Genomic DNA, 27,200 nt, shown 5'->3' on the forward strand with positions numbered 1-27,200 from the left:
CACTTTTTTTTTTTTTTTTGAGACAGGGTCTTGCTAACTGAGACCACGTTTCAAAGTAAAAAACATAAAAATGGCTAGGGATGTAGCTCAATAGTAAAGAGCCTCTGAGTTCAATCCCAGTTCCAAAGGACAAAAAAGAGAACTTTTTGGGAAATGATATATCATTGAAACAAAGGTTACAATGGAAAAGACTAGGGTAGTACAGAAAGGAATACTTCATTCAATAAGTAATAAAGAGCTCCAACTATGTGCCAGACACTCTATTAAAATACCAGTCTAGGCACTAGAGATACAGTTCAGTGGCGGAGTACATGCCTAGTATGAGGCCCTGGGTTTGATTTCCATTAACACCAAAAAAGTAAAAAAGAAAAAGAATAAAAGAACTGGAGTTTAACGTAAAAAAATATACTAATCAAATAAGCAATGATAATGAAACAAAATTTTATATCATATTAAATGTCACGAGAGAAATATAGGCAGGATACTATGAGATTCTCTGAGAACAAGAGAAACTTTCTGATTAGTTCAGGAAAAGTTGGTTGCCACTGAGGGAGGAACACCTAAACTAACTCCTGAAGATTGAGTAGAAGCTAACTAAAGGGCCTAACAGGGAATAGATGGGAATAATTTCACAGGTGTGAGAATAGCATTCACCAAAAAGCCACCAAGAGCCAGTGTGACAGGATGCCAAGAGCATCCTGTTAGTTAGATCAAGATGTGGTTGAGAGTGAATTGAGATTAGGCTGCACAGCAGTTAAGTATTTTGGTCTAAAAAACCAGAAGTCATGACAATGTTTCCAGCAGGAGGCGTGATAATAAAAATATCAATTTTGTGCTTTGCAAAGATCAGTGTGACTGCTGTATGAAGAAAGGATCATAGATAAATACAGGGTAGGTGTAGTGAGGTGGTTAACCCATGACTATGGAAGACCCAGAAATTGTTGGGAAGACTGGTGACTGTCCAGAGTGTAGGTTTCTGGTTGGCCTTCTTAAAAAATACTCCAAGTTTGTTTGATGGAAAGACCACATCTTATGACCAGAGGAAGTAGTTTTTATTTTAGTCACTAATACAAGAACCAGGTTATCCAAAAACTGTTGACAACAGATTCTCTTGGGGAATGTGATGGAGTGAGGATGGTAGAAAGAGGGAGACAGTCATTTTTTACTTTTAACACTTCTATATTTAATAAAAAAAATTTTTAGTTGTAGATGAACACAATACCTTTATTTTGTTTATTTAGTTTTATGTGGTGCTGGGAATTGAACCCAGGGCCTCACATATGCTAGGTAAGTGCTCTACCACTGAGCTACAACCTCAGCCCCTATATTTTTTAAATAGTGAAAATGTAAATACAAATGTTGAAAAAATGAATATATGAATTGCATAATTTATATATAAATTATTTATAAATAATGGAGAGAGCTAAGGATCATCTTGTATCATGTCACCTTAGGACTGGATTTTGAGCTCTGAAGAACTCACACCCACCCCTTTGGCTTCACAAGATTGAGCTACAATAGAAAACTAGAAGAATTAAAAAGTGTAGAATCTATAATTTACAAATTGTATTTGGAAATATTTTAACTTATAGTTTCAAAATTCAGTTAATATTTCAAAATATCTTAAATTGTTTTTAATATTTTTTTAATAAGACAAAAGCCTAAAGTGATCAACAGTCAGAGAGCTGAGACTGAACTATGTTTTATCCTCAAAATCATGAACCACAAAGACCTATGCAGTAGAAAGCTAGAGATGACTGACAGGTCTGTGGACATGAAGGGTTGTACTTTTTCTAAATAGAGACATAAGAAGTCCTTATCATGGAAACAGTCTCAAAAAAGAGTTAAACAAGAAAGGATGGTGTCTAACACAGAATAGGATCTATATAATTCTGGGCAACAATCTCTTTGTTAGGTAGAAGAGGGGGTGTCTAATAAATCTTACAGATTTATTCAGCATTAACTCAGAACCACATTCAAATGTGGAATTTGGATTTTTTTCATTTCAACAATCCATTTGATTTTCATTTAACTGCCTTTGAATTTCTTTAATCTCTGTACTCCTACTTCTGATATTTGAGATAAACACTATTTAGAACACTGTGTACTTTTTTTTTGCATCCCACTTATGAATATGAGTGTAGAAAATATTTTTAAAGGATTCAAGAAAAAGCAAAGAAAAATTATGCATTAAAAAAACAAGATCAGTGTTTACTTGCTAACAGTGGTGATAAGGGTCACAAAAAGCATTAATCACCTATAAAGTACTGAGCTATATCATGTGTACACTTTCACACTCATTATTTATTTGCTAATTCTGGATCAGAGATTCTCATTCCTGTGTCAGATAATTGATCATCATCAAAGTCCTAAAAACTTGCCAAGATTTATATAATCTTATTTTCTGATTTCTGTGCTCTTTATTCAGCTAGTACTTATAAATTTCTACTGTTTATAAGCCATTCAGGTCTATATTTTGTTACAGCAGCCCAAATGTAGTAAGAATTCAAGGACAAGGAAGGATAGTTGAGTCTGTTTGGAACCCACTAGGAAACTGGACAGTCCCCTCTGTATGTCTGGTTTTCTTTGTAATCTTTTAATTTCCATTGCACTTTGGTTTTTCCAAACTACACCAGGAACACGATTTCCAAGGGAACAGCCTAGCAACTCAGCTGGAGCACCAAAACTCCTAGAAGACATCAGAATGACCAAGCTTGGGTGAGCGGCGCACTCTCTATTCAACTGACTCTAAGTTAGGGAAATTACTAGTAATGGAAGTAAAGTCGTTATGAGCACCATGTTAGATCAATCTGGCCAAATCAATTATAAATGTTATGAAGTATCCTGTGTTTTACTAAGACAATTATACAAAAATCTTTAAAAATTCTAATGAAACAATTGTGTTATAGTTAAGTACAATTATGGGTCTCTGGGAGCTTGGAGCCTGCCTGTCACACTTGACTTTGATGAAAAGGGCAAACACTTGAAGGCAGTGAGAAGTTGGGGTGGTTACCACATTTTGCTACCCTAATACCTCATTATGATCAATGGGAAAACAGAACATTTTTTCTTCCAAAATACAAACCTTTAATGGTCCATAGACTACTAAATAAAGTCCTCAAGATGGCATATAAAGGAACTGGAGGTGTAGCTCAGTGGTGCAGTACTTCCCCAGCATGTGTGAGGCCCTGGGTTCAATCTCTAGCATCACATTCTTAAAAAAGGAAAAAAAAATAATAATAAAATAGAGAAGGTCCTCCATAACCCAGTCCCATGCACTTTGCATTCTAAAGTTCTCACTAACCCTCCTGGGTCTGCTTTTCCCTTACAGCACTGATCATAGTGCATTATTGAAGGCAGATTTACAGATAGGTAGTTAGTGTAGTTAGGTAAATTGGGTCTAATAGAGTAAGAGAACTAAAATAGAGGCCATTATAGAGAATGGAGTCCGGGAAAGCAGAACAGCACTTGGGGAAATTGAAATGTTAATGTCCCCAAGGCTTGGGACCCATTCTAAGGAACTGTTAATGAAACAGCTCTCAGCAAACAGGGAAATGATAATCAAAGCTGCCCCAGGCCCTTCCTGCCCAGGTTACACCTTCAGTGCACCTATCTCCCACCTTTTGGGCCTTCCCATCTGCATTCCATCACTGAAAGATAAAGGGAAACAAAAGACATGAGTGTGGGAAAGCTGAAAGAAGACCTTAGCTATAAAAAAGGGAAGACCTGCCTCTTCCAGGGATTCCGGATTCTGCCTTTTGGGTCCCCTTCTTCCTCTGGGGAGAAGTCCTTTCTGCTGTCCTTTAATAAAGCTTCTCCTTTCCACTCTAAACTTGCCTTGGTGTGTTTCTCTGATGTTATACTTCAGCATTCGGGTAAGCAAGAACTCGTCACCATGCCGATAAACAGCGGTAACATTATAATTGGCTGGTTATACATAAGTCCCTTTTAGTATACTGTAAGCCTCCACAAAGCTGTATCTTTTAACATACAGTGTTGGGTATATATAGGATGCTCAGCAAGTATTTGATGAATGAATAATATGCTCCTACATTTTTATCATGAAGTCATAAAATTTTAGTAGTTCTCCTTTTATCAGAATGCGATCATTATGTATAATTTAAGGCACCAATTTTAAAAAAAATGAACATAACTCTTTTAAAACGAATTCTCAATCCCTAGGTATCCACCTAGCTGAAATCACTCTCAGGTTGGTTGGTTTGTTTTTTTTTTTTGGTACTGGGGATTGAATCTAGGGGAACTCAACCACTGAGACACATTCCCAGTCCCTTTTTTGTATTTTATTTAGGGACAGGGTCTTACTGACGTGCTTAGGGCCTTACTAAATTGCTGAGTCTGGCTTCGAACTTGTGATCTTCCTGCTTTAGCCTCTCAAGCCGCTGGGATTACAGGCATGTGCCACCGCACCTGGCACTCTCAGGTATTTTAAATGGTAGTAGATTCTGAATTATTTCAGACAGGAAGCAACCTTTGACAAATAAATTCACTATAATAGCTTGCTGGACTCCTTGATGCACATCTGTCCTCCCAGTTACTTGGGAGGATAAGGTAGAGGATCACTTGAGACACCCTGAGAAACACAGCAAGACCTCTTATTAACACCAAATGAACATCACTACTTTAACTCAAAATGCACCACTTTTGCTGGGCGCAGTGGCATACACCTATAATCCCAGCGGCTTGGGAGGCTGTAGCAGGATCACAAGTTCAAAGCCAGCCTTAGAAAAAGCAAGGCACTAAGCAACTCAGTGAGACTCTGTCTCTAAATAAAGTATAAGAAGGGCTGGGGATGTGGCTCAGTGGCCAAGTGCCCCTGAGTTCAATCCCTACTACCCCGCACCCCCATCCCAAAATGCACCATTGGTGAAGAGGATATACTCAAAAAAGCACAGCATTTTATGCTTCTTGGAAACTTTAGACTTTACTACTAGTCCTGCAATTAAACATAAAAGGTATTTTATTTTGAACAGCATCATTCAAGGTTGAGTCTTAAATGTTACTTTAATAGTATCCAAAAAGAATCTGGTTTAGTTATTAATGACTTATTTTTATTTTTTAAAAATCTAGTATTTTACTCACTGTATATAGAGAACTGAATTTTAAAAAAATAGTTTCTTTCTTTATGTGGATTATCTTAAGATATGAAGAACCAAATTATTCTTTGGTTTTATTATACGGGAAAAACAACACGCAGTCTAGTCAAACAACTTTGTGATATTTATATTCCATTGCACAGATATGGGTTATACAAATTAGTAACACAAGTTATTTCTTAAATTCCAAACATTTTCTAAAATATTATTACATCATATGCCTAGGATATTAAAACATCAAGGTGGAAATCATACTCTAAATAGTTGAATGCAACACTGAAAATACTGTACATTTTAATTAAAGGAAAATTAAAATGTGTGCTCAAATGCTCTAACAAACTAGGCAGCAGGGAACTAACAACTACAAATAAGTCACTGTGGTCCATTTTAATGTATGCACATATATGATTATTCTTTAGATAACCCCTCCTCTTGAAAATGCATAATTAAAACATAAAAATCCAGATAAATGATTAAGAAATTTTAATTCATCCTAACACTAAGATTGGTGGTGAAGTGCAGTATTATCCATGACTTCATACAATTACTAATTCGAATATAAAAGACACCACACTTAGAAAGAAGAAAAGATGTTTTTAAAGGTAATGGTTTTAATTGAATTAATGAGATGAAAAGATAGTGAAGCCCTGTTTGCTACTTACATGAAAGAAGATTTTAAAAAATAATCACTGCACAAAATACAAAGGATGGGGTTATGCTGTGGTATTAAATTTTTCTTCATGTTTTTCTTGACTGTTCAAGAACAAATTAAAGTTTCCACGGCAAATTTGTTTTCAAAATGCCGAATTGTGACACAATCACTGGCTTCACGTTTCTGAATACCTGTTTGGGAGAAAAAAGTTTTAAAATTTTTGGTTCTTTAATAAAAAATACTCACATTAATCTTCAGAGTAATATTTGAGATACATGAAAACATTTCATTATATTCCATAAACTTCTATAGCTTTGCTTACATTGCAGAAAATTTCTCTCCCTTTTCTGAATTAATTAAGCATCTTCATAGATCATAGCAACAATAATAAGACTTCCAGATTGTTTGCAAATTTTTCAACCTGAAGGTTTTGGAAATGTTTTACATCTTGACTGTGGTAGTATTTGCATGACCATGTGTATATTTGTGGAAACTGAGAAATGTACAATAAAAAGGAAAAATTTCGGTATATATTTTGTTATGTATCCATTTGTATGAATCAGTTTTGACTTTAAAAAATTATGAACCTATCTACAAAGAACAAATAAAAAAAATTATGAACCAAGATAATTTTTAAATGTAAGAAATCAAGTGGTAGTTTTCAGATGACTCATCAGCTCCAGGTAAAGAGAACAGTATTATTATTGTTAATAAAAGCCAGGAAAGCTGGGTGACACAAAGAAATCTATACCACAGTGCATCTGAATGGCACTTCTTGATTTCTATAGTTCTGTCACAGGTACTCTTGTATTAGTTTTACAATAGAAAGAAAATAGGAACATACTGTTATCCTTATTTCTCAAGTGAGAAAACAAAGGTTAAGTGATTTGGCAAAGTGACATTAGTTGGATCAAAGTTCTTAATTCCTCACCCTAATTCTTTTCTAACTAAACTATGATTATCCTCAATGTGATCTAAAAGATAAACAGCTTGCTTATGATCCAGATCACTGAAAATACAAGTGAAGATCTGGTCTGAAGAGACCTTCTGGATAACAGAATGGATGAGACACGGAGGGGATAGAAAGTCAGACTAGACAGCTATATGGAAAGTGAGACACCTGTTTTTCAAGACAATGCCATTTCAAACTGACTTGTTTTCTCTATCTGCAAAGGATATATTTAGAATTAAGATGATTGTATAAATCTGGAAATATTACATAGTGACACAATATCGTTTTATTTCCTCACTCACTGCAAGCATACTGAAAACGATGATCAAGCTTCGTCTAAATCATTTAACACAATGAAGTGGCATAATGAAATTTTCTGCCAACACTTTTAAAGTTAAAAAGTATTACCTTTAATAGTTTCTCTGCGTTGCAGTTTGTAAGTTTCCTTGTCATGACACAGTCGATAAATAAAGAAACCCAAGTGATCAATGTTTTCAATGCGATCAGTAATAACCATGTGCTCATGAATCAGGTATGACTGTGGCAGATAGGTTCCAGCCTACGTTTAGAAAATAACATATAAGAAAACCTCAAAATGTACATTGAACAAACTAGAAAAAAGGACATAATTCTTAGAGATTTTAGTATTATACAAGAATTGACAAACTACTAACCATCCACCATATACATTTTATATATATATATATATATTTTTTTTTTTTCTTTTTTTTTTCTTATGGATTTTCTTTTTTTTGAGACAGGTCCTGCTATGTTGCCCAGGCTAGCCTCAAAATCTTGAGCTCAAGTGATCCTCCTGCCTCACCCTCCGAAATACCTGGGACCATAGGTGCAGGCCACTATGCCCAGCTATAAACAAAGAGTTTTGTTGGAATACAGTCATGCCTAGTTGCTTACATATTGTCTATGGCATCAGAATTAAGTAGTTGGCTAATACTTACTCTCTAGTCCTTTAAGAAAACTTCAGAAACTGTATTTTAATTTCAAAATATAAAACATTCAAAAACTAAAGAAGACAAAAGGTATGAGTCTGAGTAGTTCTTTGTAAAACTCTTGGTTATATTTTGGTAAGATGGGTTCCTATAGTGCTAATTTCTCAGCAGAGAATTCCAAGACACCGTGACAATATTATTAATGAAAATACTAAACATTTTTATACCTTGATGTTAATAAGTAACTCCAACAGGTTTCTGGGCGGCATAACAATGGAAGTGTTCAGAGGGATCACATAGCATTTATCCAGGTTAAGATCTAAATACGCAGTGAGTTTCTGGGAAGAAGATGCATTTTAGTTAGATGAATATCTGTAAGACAGGCAGCAACTAGATTTTTGAGATTAATTGGTACCAATAAAATGGGTTGACTTTAGAATGTATCAATCACCTGTATTTCAATAAATCAAGAATTTGGTGAGATAGGAAAATAAGAATGGGGGAGAAAAAATTACTACTAGTAAATAAAATTCTTACCAGGGGCTTGTTTCTATAATAAGTAATAATAATACCTATTAAAATTAATTACAAATACCTATCATTGGATTGGGAGATTTGATGCCCTTCATTTATAAGCCCAAATACCCCTTCCCCTCTCTCTTATGTATGTGAAATACTAGTACCATCCTTAGAGCACTGGGAAAACGACCTCTTAAAATGATTTTGTCTTCTGTGGTTCAGATGAGAAAGCCCAGTTCACAATATAGCTTTGAGGATAGAGTTAAAGTGAACCCTACAACACTGAGATTTCTAAGAACTCGGTGTTAGCTACTATTATTTACTATTTGCTTTGGCTAAGTGTTTTAACTTGAAGTAATTTCTCAAAATGGTTTATATGAAATGTCTGCAAAATTAACTGCAGGAATACATGTCAATGTACAAAATGGCAAAACCACAGGCAATCAATGAAGTTCTGAATCTCTGAATCCTGGTTTGAGGAAGCAAGTTCCTAAGACACAAGTACTGGGGAAACTGAAATATAAACTAATATAACTAAATAATCATGTTAGTTTTCTTAGACATGATAATGACATTGTAGTTATGTAGAAGAATATCCCTTTACTTAAGAGATAACAGATTAAGTATTCAGGGGTAAATAGTCAAATGGGAGGAAAATAAAGATGAAGTAAATATGGCAAAATGTTGGAGCCAGATTGGAAGATTTGGGTATCACATCAACTCTTTTCCATTGCATAAAAATGTTGAAAAGTAGGGGGGAAATGCAGAATGAGAACTTAGACAAAGATCAATAAATAATTAATTTCTGAAAAATTCTAAACAGAAGTGGGAACACAAATTACATCCTTCTAAGAAAATATGGGAGTAAGAAAAAAATAAAAGTAATTTGCCAGCAAAGGAAGAACAGCCATGAAGAGGGCTTTCACAGTAGGTAAGGCAAGGGAAGAATGGGTGCAAGATGTGAGAAGACCAGGTCCCTAGGGGTCTGCTTCAGAGAAAGCAAAGAAATCCAATTCCATTTTTAAAAGTAAAAATTAAACAGAAAATTTAACAAACACTGAAATTAAACTACAAAAAGCACAAATGAAAAACCTACATTCTTTTTAAAATTCTGGACACTTGGCTCACCTTGTTAAAGTCATGAACAATGTTAGCAGGATCACTATCTGCAAATTCTGGGACAGGCACGCTGATGAATTCAACCGCATCTTCTTCAAAGATTTTAATATTTTCTTCAATTGTCTGGTAGCGAGCAGCTGGGGCATCTGCAGAAGGCTCATTTAAGATGACATCATCTTTGATGTACTTTATTCCACAGTAGTACACGTCATCTGGCTATAGAGAGTTTAAACACTCATTTCAGCAATTCAGGGAGAGACAGGTTTTTAAATGTAAGCATTACTTAAGCTGCCACCTCTATCTAAATAGCATTTTGCTTGCAAACTCTTACTTTTAGATGACAGGTCAGACAGTTTAATTACAGAGTTAACACATTCTTTAAGATCAGGTTCTGAAGTAATATTAAAAAAAAAATGGCTTCAGAAGGAGAAAAGCAGCTGATTTTCCCTTTACTTTTTGTGGTAGATAAAAACAGAGTGTAAGAGAAATTATTCATCTAGTGACAAGTAAGTGTGAAGAAACACACAGGCCTACTTCTACCTGCAGGCACTGTTTTTCACAAAAGAATATATGCAGAAACAAGTCATGTTTTTGTCTGAAAGAACTTTCTTTTGATGTAATTTACTTATTACATGATTTTTTCCTTTATTAGCCAATACTGATAATTTTCTTGAATTTTACACATAAGTACACGTAAATCTGATTTTTCCTTTATATCATAATTAAGTGAAAAACATAGTAAATCTTTGTAATTGTACTATATTTAAATGTAAGCATTTCTGAAAATGCTACAAAGCCAAGTTCCAACCTCTATAGCCTTTTTCTTGCAAACTCTTTTATATTTCGATGATAAATAAACCAAAATATAGACTTCATGTGTGTGTACATGTGGGGGGTGTTTACAGTACACATATATACAATAAATATTGGAGGCCTATTAACAAAACGTTTTGGCGCCAAATGTTATCTCTGAACAGTAGAAATGCCAAATGATTTTTTTCTGTATCACATGTATTTTTATAAAAAAATTATATTTTTAAAAATGACTAGTGGGCTGGGTTTGTAGCTCAGTGGTAGAGTGCCTGTCTAGCATGTGTGAGGCACTGAGTTCAATTCTTAGCGCTGCATATAAATAAATAAATAAATAAATGCCCATCAACTAAAAAGACATTAAAAAAATGACTGGTATTTCAGTAATGTCCATCAACATGCTGTCATCTTGAATAATACAGAAAAAAGTATAAGATTTATTCATTCTATATTTCAAAATTAGTTACTTCAATTTTTAAAGTGAATTAGTTTTCAACTGTTTCTCAAAATTCTGAAACATTGAAATATTTGAAATAGTCATAAAAACTTAATTTCCTACAGCAAAATTCCTAAAGGGGAGAAAAAGCCCTACCGCATGATTGCCTAGAGGAATATACACAAAAGAAGTCATAATTAATTGAAAGAAAAAAACCTATGTCTCAATTCACTGGGATTACTATTAAAAATTCTAACATAAGCAAATTTTACCCTAGTTACTATATTATCACTGCTGCAGTTATCCTACTCTTAAAGAAATCAATGACTTTGGTCTGGGCTCAAAAGCAAATGGCTATTGTAGGGGTAAATCAAATTGGTTTACCCATTAGCCACAAATACTGTCTAATTGTCTAATTGTGGCTAATGTATTTATTCAAATGGCAATTCATGATACTATACCTTTTAGCCACTAATTATAGTAGGAAAATGAAGTTGAGTCGATTCTGAAAAATTACCCAACAGTCTAAACCCTTTAGTCAGCGACATCTCAAAATACTGCTATTCTGCCTTTTGGCAAACATATGATTAGGAGATTTTTTTAAAATACAGCTTTAAAACAGGACCACCATTCTGGCTAAAAGCCACAGACTGCAAGTAAAAGCTTAGGACTAGTTAGGAAATCTTTCTGATACACATGATGGGAAGGCCAAATAAAAAAAAATTTTTTTTCCCCACTTACTTGAAGTGCAAAATATTTGTACAGATAAGCTCCTCCAAGAATGACACCTGCTAGCATAAATGCTAGTCCAAAGCACATGCACCAACACCAGGCTCTTCTCTGGCCAACTGGTACCACATCATCTGGATCCTAAGATATAAAATGGACAGTTAATATCTCTGAGCAGAAATCACAAAAGGCTCAGAATTAGAAAAACCTTAAGGATTATTGTTTTAATGAATGAAGACATAAAGACCAAAAGAGTTGGGACCCTGATCAAAATCAACCCAGGAATAATAACTGGTAGTAATAATAACCTCAATGCCTGCTCATCTGGAGGCCACTGGTCCCTAAGGAGAATTAAACCGATTCTAATTTTCAATACCACATCTGCTAATCATGTCTAAAGCAATGATACACTCTATAATTTCTATTTTCCATGCATTTTTGATGCTATTATCTAACATCTAAAAATTCACAAAAGGTTACAACTTTGTCTTGCAGTATTATGATACTAAGCTTCATGTATTACACAGATCTAGGGAAACTATCAGATCAGTCTCAAAATTATGTGTTACCCTGCTATAAGTAGTTCATGCCAGGCATAAAACCATTCCTGATTCATTCATAAGAACAAGTAACAGGAAAATGAGAAAGGACAGAACAGATAATACGATGCTAAAATTCTTTAAAAATTAGAATCTCAAAGAGCACAAAGTTACTCAGAAATAACCCTATAATTCCATTGTTCTAAATTAAATAACAGTTTGCTAAAGTTCCTCATTTTATTCAAAATCAAAGCAGCAGAAAAAAAAAAGACCGGTATTAATTAAAAAACTAATTCAATAATTAAAAACTAAAACCCAATATGGAGTATGTTAAGGGAGAAAGTGGATTTAACCTAAGCCATAGAATAGTATGTATAAATTTAGACAGAAAAACTGTATTAATGATGAACAAAAATATTGTGAGATTATCAGACCAAGAAAATATATGTGGTTGAAGCAATCCCTTAAGAAAGAGAGTATGATTATGTTTTTAATTCCAAGATAAGGAATTTTATCTTGATTTTATTGGGAAAAATTCAATCCCAAATGTTACAGCAACCAAGAGCAATGTAACAGTATGCTCCTAGATTGACTGAGGTTCTATTTTTAAAGATAGACTTTAACACTTAACAAATACTATTTAATCTAAGAATCAGATAGATCAAGCACTATGAGTATTACATTTTGCTGTGATACTTGTTCACATGCCAAGTGTGCACACTTAAGGCACTGAGTACACCACTGGGAAGCAGTACACTTGCAGATAAGCCTGGAAGACATACGTGAAAATAAAGTTAAAAGAATACGGGGGAGTTACTGGGTATTATGACTCTTGAACGATAAAGTCTGTTTTGCTTGAGCCCTAGTCTGATACAAATATCTAGGGAGATAAGAAATTGTTCCTAACATAATTTCAGGGCAGAGACAGGGTGGGGGATGGGCATGACAGATGGAAATAAGTCATTTCCAACATTTGGTATCAGCTGCTGAGACAGTCAAATGTATGAACACACCCACCCTATCTAGCAGGCTTTCTCTTTTAATAGCACATAAATAGACAAAGACCCCAGGCAGATACCTATAAAAGAATATGCAGCCTTAACAGTCAAGTTTTCAAGCTTTTTGATATATCATTTTAACTGTTCATCAAACAACAATTTTCAGAAAAAAACTGTAAATATCTACCGAGTGCCAAGAGCTGTGGTAGGCACTGGGAAGATAGCCTCTGCCAAGGAAAAGACCAATTGGATCAGTCTGAAAAACAGATACATTTACAATTGTAAAGAATGTAAATATGATACGGGCACAGAGAACACATAAGGGATGAGTTTGGAAAGAAGATTTCTTGGGGAGAAAATAACTTGAGTGGAATGTTAAAGGATAAATATTCATTACCAAAGCAGAAGATTGAGTTAAAAGAAATTATATGTAAGACAAAAGGACGAATAAAATCATGGAGCAAGAATGTACATTTCCAAGGACTATGTGCTATTTTTAGCTATAGTACCCAATATGATAGGAAAGGGTCAAGACATGACAATTAGAAGTAACTGGGGAAGATTACAAAGGGCCATTACAGGCCACGGTATGAACCTGAATTCTCATGTTATTAAAAAATCACTTTTCAGAATTATTACAATAAAAGAAAAAAATAGCAATTTCTTGAAAAATTATACTTACAAAATACTTCAATTATTCACAGGTCATTTATTAAGTACCTCAAAAATGTGAAATTTATGGCTTAAGAATGAGAGAATAAACAGTCTTTGAATAATCAAATTATGAACCCAAAGTCCATGCACCATAGTCAGAAGCTTCATAAGAGCTACCAAGGGTTCAAAGTCTAATTTCTTTTTCCTTCTCTACATTCCTAGTAATCATTTCCTATCTTGTGTTACAAAAGTTCACATACAGAGCTTCTCTCTTCCTGATGCACTATAAGGTTCTTAGGAATATCCATTCATAGTCATTTTGTATTACTCGTAACTCAAAACTAAGCATGACACTTAGTAGGCATGAAAATATTTGATGCATGAACAAAACTTAGATACAGAAAAAAAAGTTTTGGCTACTAAATTTTTTATGATTTGCAAAAGTTACATCAGCAACTTACAAGATAATGCAGGAGGGAATCATAATTCACGATGCAACAATAAACTGACAATTTAGCAAAACAGTAGCCTTACTTACTTAGCCCAGTTCAACATTTATTAAAGGCCTATTGTGTGCAACACGGCACTAGATCCTGTGGCAAATTCAAATGTGATTAAAACATGGCTCATACCATGAGCAATTCATGGTCAAGAATTAACACTATGTATGACAGACAAATGTCTCATAATGTGAGTCATGAAAAATGGATTAAAATACATTCAAGATTTAAGTTTTGATTTAAAGTATTCTTAAGTGATTAGATTTTAACATTTAAAAGAGTAAGCTTTACTTGAAGAAAAGCTCCATGACTATCCTTCTGCAAACCTCATAATTACCGGTAAAACTTCAGATTTATATAATGCCTTTTCAAGTAAGGAATAGAGAAATTCCCATTAAAATTGTTTCCTTTCAACATTTTATAAGAGGTCCTAGTCAGTAAACAAGGAACAGGAACAAGAATAGGTATAGGATTAGAAAGAGAAAAAAAATTGTCATTATTTGTAAATAATCTTTGCATAATATCTGAGAAAGTCAAATTATTCAAAACTAATTACAAATCAGCAAGATTGCTAAAAATCAAATATCCAAAATCCACTTAAAGATGTCTACGTGAATATTCATAATGGTATATTAAAAATAGCCTCAAACAAAAAAAAATCAAATATCTGTCAATGGTAAATGATAGTGATATATTCACAGTATGAAATAGAGCAATAAAAAGGAATAAAAATAACACACCCCAGCATGACTGAATCTCAAAAACATGCTAAGTAAAAGAAGTCCAACACAAAAGAGTTTCGTTTAATTTCATTATGAAATTCTAGAAAAGACAAAACCATGGTGACAAAATGCAACTTAGTGGTTGTCATAGTGAGAGGCTGGAAAAACTGACTATACAGAAGCATGAGAATCATTTTAGGGTAATGGAAACATGTCCTATCTTGACTTTTACAGTGGACTCATGACTTTACATTGCTACCATAAACTCAAACTGTACAAATAAAATGGGTAAGTTGTACTGCATGACAATTAATTTCAATGTGGAAGGTGGGGAAGACATCAACTGAGTTCAGGAAATAAAGAAAGTCTAACAATACCAAGTGCTGGGGAAGGAATTGAACAAAGGGAAGGTGTCCATCAAGAGAATAAAGTGTTGGGGCTGGGGTTGTGGCTCAGCAGTAGAGAGTTTCCCTAGTACTTGCAGGGCACCTGGTTTGATCCTCAGCACCACATAAAAATAAAATAAAGGTATTGTGTCGAACTACAACTAAAACACAACTAAAAAAGAGAATAAAGTGTTACAGACTTATATAATACTGTTAAAAAGAATCAACTAGCCCTGTTGACTTAAACATAATAATGAACTTAAAAAAAAACAGGCAAGTTGTACAATATATAAGTATATATTTAAGAATACTAAGTATGATATTTAAGACCTTAAAAATAAAATACACTATAGGTTCTCTATATATTCTCTATATTTTCATATACTTGGAATATTTCATAATTAAGGACAATGAAAAAAAATCACTAAGCAGCAGGAGCTTCTTCACTGGGGTATATAACTTTACCTGGCCTCATTTAATAGAAGTCACCCAGGCATTTCCTCCCCCTGTACTGTAATAAAACTGGTACACCTTAAATTGTGTTTACAAGGTAACGGAACTCCCACAGGTGCTGTACAATTATCATCTCATTAATCTCCCTGAAACCTCAAGATTTTAGCCCAGTTTATAAATGAAGACACTGAAGTACATGCTGGCCTATAAACAATAGCAGATACAGAAACGGCAGATATACAAAGTCATGGCTTTCAAAGTATTTCACTGTAACACCATACTAATTTCTGGCTCAAATAAATCTTACTGGATGATAAAGTAGAATTACTTAGCCACTATATTTTAAAATGAAAGATATAAATTATGTTCTGTTACTTCTATTAGTTAAGAATCAGGTCATCTAAATCAGTTCTCTAAGACGCTCCAGTAAATGTGCTTGAGTTATAAATTTATAAAATGTTTTTTCCAATAATTTTTTATTCTGTTCTCAAACTAACAAATCACTTCACATCCTCAGGCACTTCTACTGGCACCTTTTTAATATGATAAATGAAGCTTGTAAGAGACATTTTCAAAGCTCAGATGTACTATCTTCTATTATTAAAACAGCAATGCTATACTAAAGAGGAAAATATATCTTAGGTTTAAAAATTAAGAGACAGAAACACATACACAATGGCATAGAAACACTTTAACTATAAAAATAAAACAGAAACATGGAAAAGTACCGACATAATTTACTCAGAGTATCATGGGCTATTTAATCTTCAGAAGTAATTTTTTTTTCTGCTAAGAAACACAATATATTTTCAAAACATGTAAGACATGTAATACATGTAAATTCAGGTATACATAGGTCACCTACCCATGATGTGTTGTTTGGACCACATGTTTCCCCAAACAAAACCAGCTGCCAATATTTTTAAAATTTGCTTATTCACATTTTTAAAAAATGTTCTAGTGTTCTCAACTCCTCTCAACATTTTTCTTGCGGCTTGAAGATCAAACATACAATACAATGTTCTTTTCTACAGTGTTGCTTGATTTTGTACCCTGATCTTCATTTTCAGCTATGACTAAATAAGGCTCCTCCTGTAAACTTATTATTTAATAAAACAATTTAAACTACTTTTCCATATAAAAGATTTTGCATTCTAGGTTTTAGAGGCTGGTAGATGTTCTACTGACCTAACTTCTACTTAGATTACTTTCTTTAACACAGAAATATCAAAAAGACATGATCTAGTGATCTGTCCATTATTAATAGCCTTAATTACCAAATATATCTGCTATATCTAAAATAAACTCTCTAGCTGAGATGTTAACAATCTATAGATACCAAATATGTCTTTGCACTGTGTTCTTATCCACTTAACTCAGTATCTGCATTTTGCTTCCTAATTTGCCTTCTCAAATAGGACTGCTATTGTCTTAACTGGCATTATGAAGTCCATATGGAAAATATACACATAAACAGGAAGCAGTTTTCCAAGTGATTGGCATTATATGGTTAGAAACAGAAAACTGGCTTAATATTTCACAAAGGTCTCTGACCTTTTCAGTACTGGCTTTTGTTCAGCCAAGTTAATTAATATTGAGTCAAAGTTGGTAATTACACCAACATGTTATGATCAATAATATTATTCCCTTATTCTGCATTTGGAATGGGGGAAGTTTAAATAAAGGGGAGAGAACACTCTCCAATTACAATGTCTACAAGTATTTTACTAACATATTTTTTTTATTAACAAATCCTACAAAGTATAGCAGAAATAGAGGAAGAAAATAAAACCAAAAAGCTATTGTATAACAGTCTAACTCTTGTGAGAAATCTATGGAATCTGAATCAAATTATCAGCACCAGAGAAAATTAGCACAGGCCTAGGTAAAGAAAAATGGGTCAGAACTTAAAAAAAAAAAAAATCAGGCAGGCTATAAAAGCATTTAGGGCTGGATCATAACTTAATCACATGTGTACCGTTAGTGACCAGCAGAGTATGTGGTACAAAGAAAAACAATACTATATGAATACCTTAAAATCTATGCTTTTTTCTATAGTTGAAAAGATGACCATTACTTCTATGTGGTATTTATTCAATCTATGGATAGAATTGTACTAGCAAGAGTAGTTTATGAAGTGAAATTTTAGCAGACTTTCAAATTCATATTTGGGAGTTAAAAGGTATTAGAATAGGAAAAAGAAAGCCTAGACTAGCACAACCAGATGTTTGTACACAGCGGTATTATAGGCAAATGTTCTTTACTGTGAATGATAACCTTTCCCAGGGAAAGCTAAATTAGTTATGACAGATTTTTTTTCCCCCTACCACTGGCTGAATCACACTGGGATCATATTGTTCCCGTGTCAACTACCTTTCAAAAAATTTAAAGCATGATAGGAATGCTCTACTCCTGTATAATTCATTATAAAATTGTCAGGATTGTAAAAGAAAAGCAAAACTGTTTTGGACTCACTTTTTGTATAAATGTTGGACTTTAATGTCATTCACCAAGATAAATATTACTCGTTCATATTCAAATATGGGTAATTCTATTTGAAATGCAGAACAGAATGCCAAGAAAGAGAGGGGATAGGGAGGAGTATTTACTTATTATAATATTGGAAATTGAATCCAGGGCCTCATGAGCTCTACCACTGAACTATATCCCGAGCCTATATAAAATAATAATTTAAATTTGGACAGTTATAGATTATCTTTCACCCAAGTTTGAAATTTTAAAAGTTACACAAAATGACTAACTAGGAAAAAAAAAAAAAACTATAGTTCTTGATATCATGGATAACTGTTTCTCTATAGTGAGCTGGTGTGAAATGCTTTGACCCTTGGGCTCTAATGCCTGGCACTCAATGTGTGGACTGTAAATACTCGGTGAAATTATTTGCTTGCTTTTATTTTTCAGACTCTTGGACTCGGGGACATGATTTTCTTGTGAAAGCAGACAAAGACATTTAAGTAGGTTGTGAGTAATTTGGTACATACTGCTTACATAACTGGTAGGTCTTTCCTAGCTACACCATGTGCTTCTGGAAGGCTGGGATGCTTAGGAATTTTTTAATTCTTCATATGCTATCTGACCATGGAGTAATTGCTCCTGAATATGTGATCAATACATTTATCAGAAAGAAAAAAAAAATCCCCTATGAAGGACCATGAAAAGTCAGTTATCCCAATACATCGTTTTTTACAGATAAACCTAACATAGCTCAGGGGAGTTAAGTAAAAATGATTTGTGTAACATTACAAATATCTGGAGCTAATAAGGTCTATCATCTGCCTCCACAGGCGACTTATGGAAAACATGGAGCTATTAGGTCAGCATCTGACTAGATAGCTTAGACAAATTAACTTAGGCAATAAATAAAGTAAAACAATGTCCCATTTGGACAATATACACCCAACCAGATATAATTAACCAGAAATTGCTATAACCATACCCAGAAAAATTGGTTACATGTGTAGTATGTAAATACAAAGAAAGGGCTAACTAGTCACCTTCCATTTAGATATATCTATGGGTAATATCTAAAACCACAAAACAAAACAAAAACTATGAAAGAGCAGTATAAGCCAGTATTTAAAGTAGCTATTTAACTATGGTCAAGGACCTTTGGGGTGAGGGTGGGGGTGTCCATAAGGTCAAACTATTTCCATAATAAAATACTGACACTGCTTCACTTTCATTCTTACTGGTATGCAGTGCTTTCCAGAAGCTAAACATGTGATATCACAATAGACTGCTATTGAGCTATTCATTAAAGAACACTCTAAAAATGTAAAACAATGCTTAGTCTTTAAATCATTTTGGTTGCTTAGAAAATTTTATTATTCATAAAAATGTTATTTATGGAGGCTGGGGTTGTGGCTCAGCAGGAGAGTGCTTGCCTTGCATGTGTGAGACACTGGGTTCAATCCTTAGCACCACATAAAATAAACAAAATAAAGGTATTGTGTCCATCTGTAACTTAAAAAAAAAAAAAATCAAAAAATGTTATGTTAACATACTAAGGCTTATTATTATTTTAAATATGTTAAGTTGTAATACAGAAAATATCAAGATATATAATCTGCATAAGGCAAAAGCTCTGAACAATTTTTAATATAAGGAGTTCTGAGACCATAAAGTTTTGAGAACCCTGATTTAGAGAAATACGTAGCTCAGATCACCATGTATGGTCTGGGCAGGTTGTTTCTTTCACACAGATGCTAGCTAAGGGGATCAGAGGGGCTTGTCAAATCCACCCAACTCTATTCACCAAAACCCCAGAGAGGATACTTTTTTCTAATTTTCTCAAAAGCAGAATATGGTTTAGTGGCCACCCTGGAAGCAGAATACAAGAAGAAGCTAAGGAGTAAACATGATTCCTCTAATTAACTTAAGGGCTTAGAAATTAGAACAGTGATTGTTTCTAAGGAGAGAGGATGACAAACTCTAAGAGTATCAGATACATCTGAGTTGACAACAGTGTTTTATCTTTGTTTAGTTCAGGTGTAATTTAAAATTATCTAGCTAGACACTCAAGATCTGTGCATTTTACTATGTATAACGATATTATGATTTTTTAAAAGTATGTTCCTCTGAGGTAGGACAGGACTATTTGCATTTTAAAACTAAGTGTTAACTTTGGTAAAACCCAAAATTGAATTTTAAAAATTATATAAACACCTATTATATAGGGAAGAAAAACAGTTTTAAATCCTAAGGGTTTTTATGTTGCAGGAATGAATCCTTGACAGTACTGCTTCCTCAACAGCACACCTCATTCAGTGAGGGCACTGAACAAAAGGGAGAAATATCATTCATTTGATTTTCCCCATCAACTATTTAAAAATGTACAAATCATTCCTACTTCACAGGCTATGGGAAAACAAGCATTATACCACATTTGAACACATGGGTCATAACTTTCCAGCCTGCTTTTTACTTTAAAAGGAGACTGTAAAATAACGGCCCAGTGTTTCTGGCTAACTTACTGCACAAATTCAAGTAAAATTCCTGATTTCTAGCTCACTTTTAAAAACTGGAGGATTAGACTGGGCACAGAGGCACAGACTGCAAATTCAAGGCCAGTATGGGCTAGTTAGCTGGATCCTCTCTCTCCACATTCCCCTCCCCACTCTCCTTTAAAAAAAATTATTATCATTATTATTATTGGTAGCACTGGAAATTGTACACAGACCCTTGCACATGCTAGACAAGCACTCTATCACTGAGCTATACAGCCCCAGCCCAACATAAAAAATTAAAAGGGCTGAGGAGTACCTAAATTCTACTTCAGTACTGCAAACAAACTGGAGGATTGAAAAACAAACAAATGAAAGAAAAAGCTGGAGGAATATTGGGTTAAGGGTGGACTTCAGGGACAGAATGCAGTCTTAGTGTGTGGGAAGCCCTGGGTTTAATCTTCAGCACCATAAAAACTGGAAGACTGAGTATAAAAAAGAAAACCAAGAAAATTCTAACTTGTTTATATGGAAAAAATCATTTTGTTAATTCATCTATTTGGGCATAGGAGCACTGAGTGTACCATCTCTGCTTAACATGTTTAGCAATGCCCTAGTCAAAACTTAAGTTTGGGAAATTTTATGTCCTAGTAGTAAAATAATAGCAATGAAAAAATGAATTGAAGGAGAAAGCTATAAAATGTAAGATGAAAGACTAAAAATGATAATGCAGACCTAAACAGACTGTCTCTCAAAATTGTTTTTCCCAGCATAAAGATGAGGTCTTCTTTTATATGTTGCAATGATTCAAGAGGTTTAATTAACAACACAATTTACCATTTTTTACCATTTGGGTTTTTTTTTTTAGACTGGGAATTGAGCTCTGGGTGCTTAATCACTGAACCACGTTCCCAGCCCTTCTTTTTATTTTGAAACAGGGTCTTGCTAAATTACTGAGGGTCTTACTAATTCACTGAAGCTGGCTTTGGTCTTGCAGTCCTCCTGCCTCAGCCTCCTGAGCCCCTGGGATTACAAGCATGTGCCACCATGCATAGCACAGTTTTAAACAGTAATATAACATTTTAATTATAGATAAGTTGAGAAAAATTTAGATTTAAGCTTAATTTTTAAACTTATTCTGAAAAAAAACTTGATGTATAATTTTGGCATTAAAGGTTAAATATTTAAATGTGTAAAAACCCACCCAAACTCCTTGCTCCTTAAAGTATGGAATTCAACTATGCCAAAAAGGCTTGTGTAAATATTTGAAATTTTGGAAGGATTAAGTATCTAACACAATGCTTAGAGTCAATTTTCCAAATAAACTTCCAGATATGTTACTTTTAAGTGGTATTTATAAACAGCAAATTTTATTTCAATGTTAATTTCTCTTGTCATATTTATATTAGCTCTAAGTCAAAAAATTACTGCTGAAAACTTATCAGGATTAAAAGATAAAAGCATTAAGTAAAAAAAAAATCAGAATATCTATCATACAAAGAAAGGGTAATTTTCTCATTTCTATAACTCAAGATTCAAATTTTTCTGTTTAGGATAAAGAGTCCATGTTCTCAAAATGTACAATTATAGAAATACTGCATAACCAATCAATCAGATTTAAAAATCGGTAATTACTTAATCTTGTTCATTCAATTGTTGAATGAGATTATATTAATTTCCTTAAAGCTGTTAAAAACATATCTCAACTACTGATTAAAGGGGATAATCACAATTAAATGGAGATTTTAAAAAACGATGTCCTCAGAATAATATCTGTAAAAGTAATTTTCAGTTGTCTATTTGGTAAGACTTTGTTAACTTTCTGCAAAGAAGAGGGGCTGGCAATAACTACATTTATACATTACACAAGCTTAAAGTACAGTTTCATTGTTTATTTTCTAGATCATTTACACAAAAACCACCTCAGTTCACATTTAGAATAGTTAAATCCTTTAATAGACAGTAGTTATGGCCTGAAGTCCTTTGGTGTGAAAGTCCTTAAGCTCAATAAAAATAGCACATTTGCCAAAAAAGTTTGAGAGTGAATTCATTTGTCCTAATTGAAAAGATAAATTTTTTTTTCCTGGATCTCCATTTACATGATGGTATACAAAACAGCTCACAAAGCTTCAGTTAAAACAGGAACTCAGAATTTCCTTTCCGGGGGAAAAAAAAAAATGTGGCTTTTGAAGAGACACTCAGTTATCTGTGATAAAGAAAATGTCCCACAATTAGATTGGTATATTTTTTTTTTCCTATGGACAAAAGTCAAGCCTTAGCAATGCATAATAAGCACTTCCTAAATTAAATTCTAAATAAGCCTGTGCCAGAAATGTGTTCATCATTTCTGGTTAAACACACACACACAACAAAACAAAAAACAACTTCTATTCACATAAACCTCTTATACAGCAGAATTGAATTCCGTGAAGTCTTACTGGCTGATTATGCCCAGGATAGTACACCAGCTTGTCTATCTGGGAAGACTACAATTCTGGGAGACCTTCTGGCAGGTATCTTGCCCTCCGATGGCATGATATGCAATCTCACCCACACTCAACAGCAGCAGTGTCCAGCTGGGGATGAGTACCAGGAATGCAAACACAGGAGGTTTTGCCAAGGCACTTGGGACACACAGAGGCAATTCATTTATCTCCCAGCACTGAATCCTCACTTCAGATATCGACACCATCCATGGAGACCAAAATGTAATGACTATAAAAGTTTTACTGGCCAATGTTTGCAAACACAAAATTATATAACTAGGTAATGATATGTATTTGGTAAAAGAGAATTAAGTTTCCAATTCCTTTTCTTAATACATCTCAGTCCTATTATGCATTTTATGATCCTCCCTCAACCCCACAAAACCCATAAAAAACAGAAATCACTACCATAAACAATAAGCTGTATTATGAAATCCTTCAGTCCTAATTGTGCAAATAGGTATAAACAATTGTGCAAAAAGTATAAACAATTAGGGTCCAAACAGCCATTTTGTGATGGGTAACTCAGAGCTTGGTTGTCTTTCGCTTTCTCTCATGCTCCCTTCCTGCCCCATTTTCTCTCCTATACAAGCACTTTATTTCTCTTTCTTTTAAAGACGTCTACGGACTTAGCAGGCAACACTCTGCATCAGCAAAACTGCTTGTGGGGATAACTAATGAAGCAAACGTAGGCTTTTTCAGGGCCTGATATTGGGAAAGAGGTTTCATAAGCAGGCATCGCAACAAAAGAGTTGTTGACAACTTGTCTGTTCTACAGTGAGGTAACCAAAAATGAAAATTTGCTTTATTACATAATTTCTTTATTCATCTCCTTTTTCTTCAGCCACTGCTACTTCAGATGAGGGAGGAATGTAACATGTTAAACATGGAAAGGAAGAAAGGGAACAGTCTAGTTAGAGTGAGGCAGTAGTTGTTATTTTTCACAATTAAAACAATTTAATTCTTGCCAAAATAAAATTATGCAATCCTAACATCTCCATAGAATTTTAAAAACTGGAAGAATCCTTACAGACCATCTGGTCCTACCCTATCTCACAGATAGGAAAACTAAAATTTAAGCCCAAGATCAAGCAGTTATATAATGACAAAACTGGGGCTTCTGCTTTAGTACATTCAGTATTTTCTTTGATATACCATATACAAACAATTCTCCAAGGTTCAAAGCTACAGACATAAAATAAATGGATTGTTACCTACAATATAAAATGTGTTTATCATTTCAAAATCATTTTTTGTCACTCAAAACGAATTCTATAGATTCTTTGGTGTTTCTATTCCTCCAAGAGCTTTGTGACCACCAAGCCAGGTACAGGAAGGTGAAAACAATTAACAGGAAAATTTAGGGGAAGAGAAAAAAAAAATGCAAGCTACTTGATTGAGATAATCAATAGAAATAGCTGCTGGGATTAACAGCTACTGAAAAGACAAGGCTGAAACCATAATAGAGCAATGGAACTGCTTCTGGAGGGTAGTTCTCCCCCTGTAGAGAGGAAAACAGCAAAAGACAGGAGCAGTGTAAAAGTATTGGAATGCATGTTATATAAGACAGCTGACTAGAGTGATCAGAATTCTTGTGGCATAAGGTAGTAGAATCTGCAGTTTAAAACCAGAACTCCAGATGATACCAGGGCAACTGGTCCTCAAGAGCACGTTTTGAAAAACACTAGTAAATAGATACTGTGGTCTAGGAGGGTTAAAAGGTATTAAAAATTCTTACTTGGGTAAAAGGTATTAAAAATTCTTACCCGGGTGTACTAGTGTTAACTAGCCTCACTAGATCCTCTCAACCAAGCAGGCAAAGGAAATGCCCCAGGCAAAACACATTAGGGCTAATTCCGTTCCCAGTCCAGGCAGTCAGACAAGGTGGTTGCCACACAGTCACCCGAAAGGAACAAGAGAACATTATGTAATCACTGTCCCAGCTTTAAGATGAAGAGATCAGAAGTTCTCTCTCAATTCTGTCATTAAGTAAGGTCTCCCTTAATCTATTAAGAGACTGATTATAAGAATCCTACTTTTAATGTAGAGAAATATTTTGTTACCCAGTGAAGAAAAAAGTCTTTCAGCTTATAGGTGGGAAAAGAATTCATTATTTTTCTATCTACCAATGAATCTGTGACTAACATGTTGGTTATAAAGGAAAAGTCTCTACTAGTTCCAGTATTTTTCTTTGAATATAGGGATCTGAGAAAATAAGAAATGAAAAACAAAGTACAGAGCTGTAAATGGTTACTTTTAATAGCTGCAATAACCACAAAATTTAAATTAGGATGAATTTGTGAGAAAGTCTAAGAACTGAAAATAGGGCCACTAATTCACAAAGAACAAAAATTGTCAGAAGTCAGACTTAAAGCTACTCAGCAAATTTAATTCTGATGTTTGTCCAGAGTTTCAAATCTTCTTCACTACAGCGGAACAGAGAAAAGCTATATGAAATGACATCATCCAATGCTTTCTCCTCTTTTTTTTTTTTTTAATGGGAGGAGTTATATTTGTTTATAGGATTTAAAAATTACATACATATGTAACAGCATTACAAATATATATTTGAGGTTGTTCTGACTGGGTACTTGAATATTAATCTATTTCAGGTACCATGTATGTTAGATTAACAAAGAGCTAAGATAATTTGCTACTGCAATTTTTCTCTGTGCATTCCAAACATTTTCTTTTAAGACCAAGACTGTTTGCAATGGATTCAGGAAAACAATACTAATACCAAAACCAAAACCTTTAATCCTTTTAGGGAATCAGTTCACTGTCCTATTTCAAGGCAAGACAAGTCATTTAAAAACCAACCCCAGTTATTTCTAACTACAACATTGCCAGAAAATAAGTACAGGCACATACAGATTATCATTATATTCTCAAAAATTTTATAGTATATTAGTGGCCCATTTTTCAGTAGTAATTTTCATTAGACCATATCAAAATTCTTATTACTCATAGTTGGCACACAAATGATTTAAGCCAAAACTAAAATTACCCTGCTAAGTCTTGAAGAGCGCTAAGGAAAAATAAACTAAGCAACATAACTTCTACAGTTAATTTCAACCGTACTGAATTTTGCAACCTAAAAGAAGATCTAGTAGGAAGAGGCAAAACTTCTGAGAAAATCATATTCATATTTAAACCACTAAAAGTTAATAACGGCTCCACTTGTGATTTTTACTTAGGGCCGAAGGGGGAACTTTATAAAACGAAGGAAAATTTTAAGGAGCTGGAGACAAATTTTTTTGGTTTCACTTTGCACAAGAGGCGCTCACAAAGACACTGATAAAATATTGAAATGTCAACTGCTGGTTTTACACTTACATCCACATAGTCATTACTGACCTTTACCTGGAATATAGTTTTAATTATCAAACCAACAGCCAGAACCTACTCCTAGCGGACTATCGCCTCACCCCCTGCTCCAGACCCCACGGTGAAGTTCACCTGCCAACACCGAAGAGCCGTGGAAAAGGAAGGTAAAGAAGAAAACGCTTTTTTAAAAATTAAGACTCTTGCAGTTGCTGGACTTAGTCCAAGTGCTGTTCAGCCTGGAAACGAAAGTAGGAAACAACAGAGGTTTAGGCTTGGAATGATGTCAGCCATTTTAGGCTCATTATTTATACTGGGAAGGGGAAGTGCCAAACTCGGCGGAGCTTGTTTTGCCTGTCGCAGCCGGTCCCAGGTGGAACCAGCCAGCTCCCGGCCCCGCGCACATCCCAGGACCGCACGAGGACGGGGGACGCGCGCAGCTCCGCGACCCCGCGAGGGGCGCCGCTCGCTGCACACGCACCTCGGTACAAAGAAGGAACCGCGGCCGCACCGCGGGGGGAGCGCGGGCTTTCCCGGGGTCCCCCACCCTGCGCAGCTGCCCCGCGGGGCCCAGCCCCCGCTCCCCGACCTTCCCGGGCTCGGACCTTGCAGTCCACCGCGACGGCGTCGGGGGGAATGATGAGCGCCTCCTCGCCGTTCTTGGGATCGTCCTTCTTGGCCTCCTTCTGGGCCAGAGCCGAGTTGAACGTCACCTTCACCATGGTGCGGCCTGGAGCGCCCTAGGCGGGCGGCGATGAGCTGGAGGCGCGGGCTGCGGGATCCCGGCTGCAGCTGCAGCCTCCTCGGCCGGGCTCCGAGCGCGACTCAGCGGCGGCTGTTGAAGCTCCGGGGGGTTTGCAACGGCTGAGGCGGCGACTAGCTCCGCTCTCGAA

The 27,200-nt window shown here is 34.9% G+C and overlaps 1 protein-coding gene across 1 annotated transcript; it reads right to left on the reverse strand.

Moving 5' to 3' along the window:
* Nucleotides 1-5,217: 5,217 nt before the first annotated feature.
* Nucleotides 5,218-27,200, reverse strand: Itm2b (integral membrane protein 2B). Its single transcript, XM_015484289.2, has 6 exons — nt 26,913-27,200; nt 11,294-11,422; nt 9,316-9,522; nt 7,896-8,006; nt 7,127-7,277; nt 5,218-5,957 (listed from the first exon to the last, which is right to left on the reverse strand). The coding sequence occupies exons 1-6, from the start codon at nt 27,027-27,029 to the stop codon at nt 5,872-5,874; spliced, it is 801 nt and encodes a 266-aa protein (XP_015339775.1). The 5' UTR covers nt 27,030-27,200; the 3' UTR covers nt 5,218-5,871.

The sequence above is a fragment of the Marmota marmota genome, unplaced genomic scaffold, assembly GCF_001458135.2.
Source record: "Marmota marmota marmota unplaced genomic scaffold, marMar, whole genome shotgun sequence".
Lineage (NCBI taxonomy): Eukaryota > Metazoa > Chordata > Mammalia > Rodentia > Sciuridae > Marmota > Marmota marmota.

Excerpts from the sequence above, each read along its gene's own strand:
- Itm2b (XM_015484289.2), bottom strand. The coding sequence starts at position 27,029 with ATGGTGAAGGTGACGTTCAACTCGGCTCTGGCCCAGAAGGAGGCCAAG. Across the intron at positions 7,278-7,895 it reads AGTTACTTATTAACATCAAG|GCTGGAACCTATCTGCCACA; the intron begins GTATAAAAATGT and ends TTCTAAACGTAG. Across the intron at positions 5,958-7,126 it reads ACGCAGAGAAACTATTAAAG|GTATTCAGAAACGTGAAGCC; the intron begins GTAATACTTTTT and ends TCTCCCAAACAG.